Below are 3,100 nucleotides of genomic sequence, written 5' to 3' on the forward strand. Positions count from 1 at the left end.
GCCAACAAATGTTAAAGGTCCATTGAAGCAACCACTACATGATGTAGAAGAAAAGTGCTTTTATCCCAGATTCACACTGAACTCTCCTCTGAACTCAGACATTCTATACATTAATAACAAATCTAGTGCAAGACAACTTAGTGTTTCTTTTTCTGCACAATTTTCTTTCTTTTAAAAGTCTTTTTTATTAGACAAAGGTTTCAGTGCAAGATATATTACAAAGTACTTCTGTCACGGCTGGCGGAGGGAGCCGTGTGGTGTGGAGGAAAAGGAGGACCCAAGATGCAGCAAACTGATGATACGAGTGATGTTTTATTTACAAAGGTGGTGGTGACAAAAACAGGCAACGAGGTATGAGTACTTTACAAACGGAAACCTAAACTGGGAGAAACTAAGTGACAAACCTGAGACCATACAAAAGGGGTGCGGGGCAGAGAGCCGCAGAGACAGGAACACCATAGAACGCAGAGGTAGACGGATGAATGCAGACAAGCCGACAACAGGCAGGAGAACACACAGGGCTTAAATACACACCAGTAATCAGGGGATGAGGGACAGGAGGGCAACACAGCTGGGAGAAATCAGAACTGACGGGACAGGGGAAATGTAAACTGAACACACTCACATCAGACAGAGACCTTCACAATAAAACAGGAAACTCAGACATGGGGAACCAAACAAGACACAGATCTAAACAGACAGCTTCACAAACAGATGGGGTGACACCATAGACAGACAGATCCAGACGCAGACTCAGAGGCAGACCGAATATAACACAGAACTAAAACAATCATCATCATGAAAATGATAACAAACTAAAAGCGCTGGGTCACCGACCCAGGACCATGACAACTTCTTACACAATTTTCTTATATAAGTGCTTTATTTTTGAAAGAACTAATCTGACAGTTTTTTTTACTGTTTACGCAAGTGTATGTTTTGATGAATAAGTGTGCTAACTAAGTTTTATTTCTAGGTAGTTTATCGAATTTCATTGTACATTTCTAAATTGTTCCGGTTCAGTTGTTAGTTCAGAATGGACAAATGAAATATTAAACAACAGCAAAAAAATAAATAAAAAAGAATAAAATTAAATAAAATTATTTCTTATAACCCTGAATCAGGTAAGAGGTGGTATGTGATGTAAATTGTAAATGTAGTTTCCTGGCCTCTCTCCTCCTCACCAGTGTAGTGATTAAATATGTATCAAAGAGCCTAACTGCCATTTTTCTGATGGTGTTGATGACTGTGGGAAAATCTTCTTTGAGGGGAAAGTCATTGTATCTTAGGTCAGTCTGATTAAATTAACTAATGTCTCAAAGATAAAAATTTTAGATTTTAACTGACTGAAATGGATATGACATGAGCCCAAGAATCTTGCTTTGCCACGAGATTGTACATGCCACCAATTGCGAATCAGTTGACAGGTTAGGTCAACTGTGGTTTCCAGCTTGAAAATAATGTAGATATAACTTTGTATATTTAATAAATTGCTTTGCTTGCCAGACTAATACTATTAGCACTGAAAGCTGAGACTCTGGAGCCCTGGAGTTTAGAGGAAATTAGATGTTGCAAAGTAGCTTTAGCAAAATAAAGAAAATAATTTGAATATCATAGGTCTTTTGTAAATTCAAATACATTAAGAAAATAAAATCAGCTTATCTCCAAATTATAGGAAGATTGCTGAATGTTACTTTCCTACACGGCAGAGATGCTGTCGATAGAGAGAGTCTCTTACTGAACAAAGATTTATTTTCTCTTAAACAGAAGCATCTTACAGGCTTGCCTTATCTTTGGCAAATTAAATCCATACATAAATGGGGTGAGCATTGGTTGACAAATGAGGAGATACATAGGCAAAATTATACGGACTTCATCTGGTATCTGAGGAGCTAGAAGGCTGAAATCAATAGAGTGAAAAATGCACCCGACAAATAGGTTTGACACAGAGACGATCTGAGGGGTGCAAGTAGTCACGGCTTTCTGCTTGTTTTCTGTGGATGTTTTACGGCAAACTCGTAAAATCTTCAGGTAAGAAATTGAAATAAGATTGAATGGCATGAAAATACTCAATAACGTAAAGAATATCATAGATATAGAGCTTTGGATTGGAACTGAACATGAAAGTCTAATTATTAATTGGTGGTCACAATATACATTATCAATAATATTTCCACAAAACCTTAAACCAAAGATGAATGAAAATGAGAGTAAAAAACTAACAAATGAAAAAATCCACACAAGCAGAATCAACATACCCACTCTTTCTGTGTTCATAATAACATTATAGCTAAATGGATGGCAGATTGCAATATATCTGTCATATGCCATAGCTGTTAAACTGCAAAACTCAGCAGGCCCACTTATGTACATACAACACATCTGCAGAAAACACCACGGCAGGGTCACTTCATGGCTATCTGAGAACATCTGTGAGAGCAAAAGAGGATACAGTGATGTGCTGGCATTTATTTCGTTCACACATAAGTTGCTGAGCAGAATATACATTGGCTCATGCAGTCTTCTGTCCACATGTATAACCACAATAAGGACTGTGTTGGCCACACATATAGAGACATACCAAAACAATATTATGATAAAATATGGGTATTTGAAAGCTCCAACATTTCCATAAGCAGCCAGCACAAATGATACACTCTCACTTGAGTTTCCTATTTTCTGCATAATGTCACACAATGAACAAGACAAACTAATAATAATCAAACATCAGGAATCACAAAACAAAAAGCAAACAGGTTTATACTTTTACAAGATTCAATTCCAGAGATTCTTCACATGCTAAGAATACATAACAATAAGTTCAGCTTCATCTCCCAACTAAACAAGACAACCTCTTTTGCTAGTATTTATGGCTGCAGCACTGAGGAGGAGAATGAGGTGGGCGCGGCTAAATTTGAGGTCCAGACAGAGTTAGAGACAATGGCATTCTTCCTCTTTGGCAGAGTTTTTTGTTTGTTTTAACTACCATAAATTCCACAGGTTTTCAGAATTGTAGAGGATAATAACCTTTTTATTCTTCTCAAGGGAAATTCAAATGTTTCTTAAGTGGTCCAAAATTGGATTTGAATTTCCACATTCT

At 37.1% G+C, this 3,100-nt stretch overlaps 1 protein-coding gene across 1 annotated transcript; it reads right to left on the minus strand.

Annotated features, from left to right (window-relative positions):
• Positions 1-1,749: 1,749 nt before the first annotated feature.
• Positions 1,750-2,685, minus strand: LOC146651360 (olfactory receptor 4D1-like). Its single transcript, XM_085384516.1, has one exon. It carries the CDS (start codon positions 2,683-2,685, stop codon positions 1,750-1,752), a length of 936 nt encoding a protein of 311 aa, XP_085240642.1.
• Positions 2,686-3,100: the final 415 nt, after the last annotated feature.

This window comes from Rhamphochromis longiceps, linkage group LG16 (genome assembly GCF_057381845.1).
Source record: "Rhamphochromis longiceps isolate RC_006_pf linkage group LG16, R_longiceps_female_GT1.1, whole genome shotgun sequence".
In the NCBI taxonomy this organism is placed as follows: Eukaryota; Metazoa; Chordata; class Actinopteri; order Cichliformes; family Cichlidae; genus Rhamphochromis; species Rhamphochromis longiceps.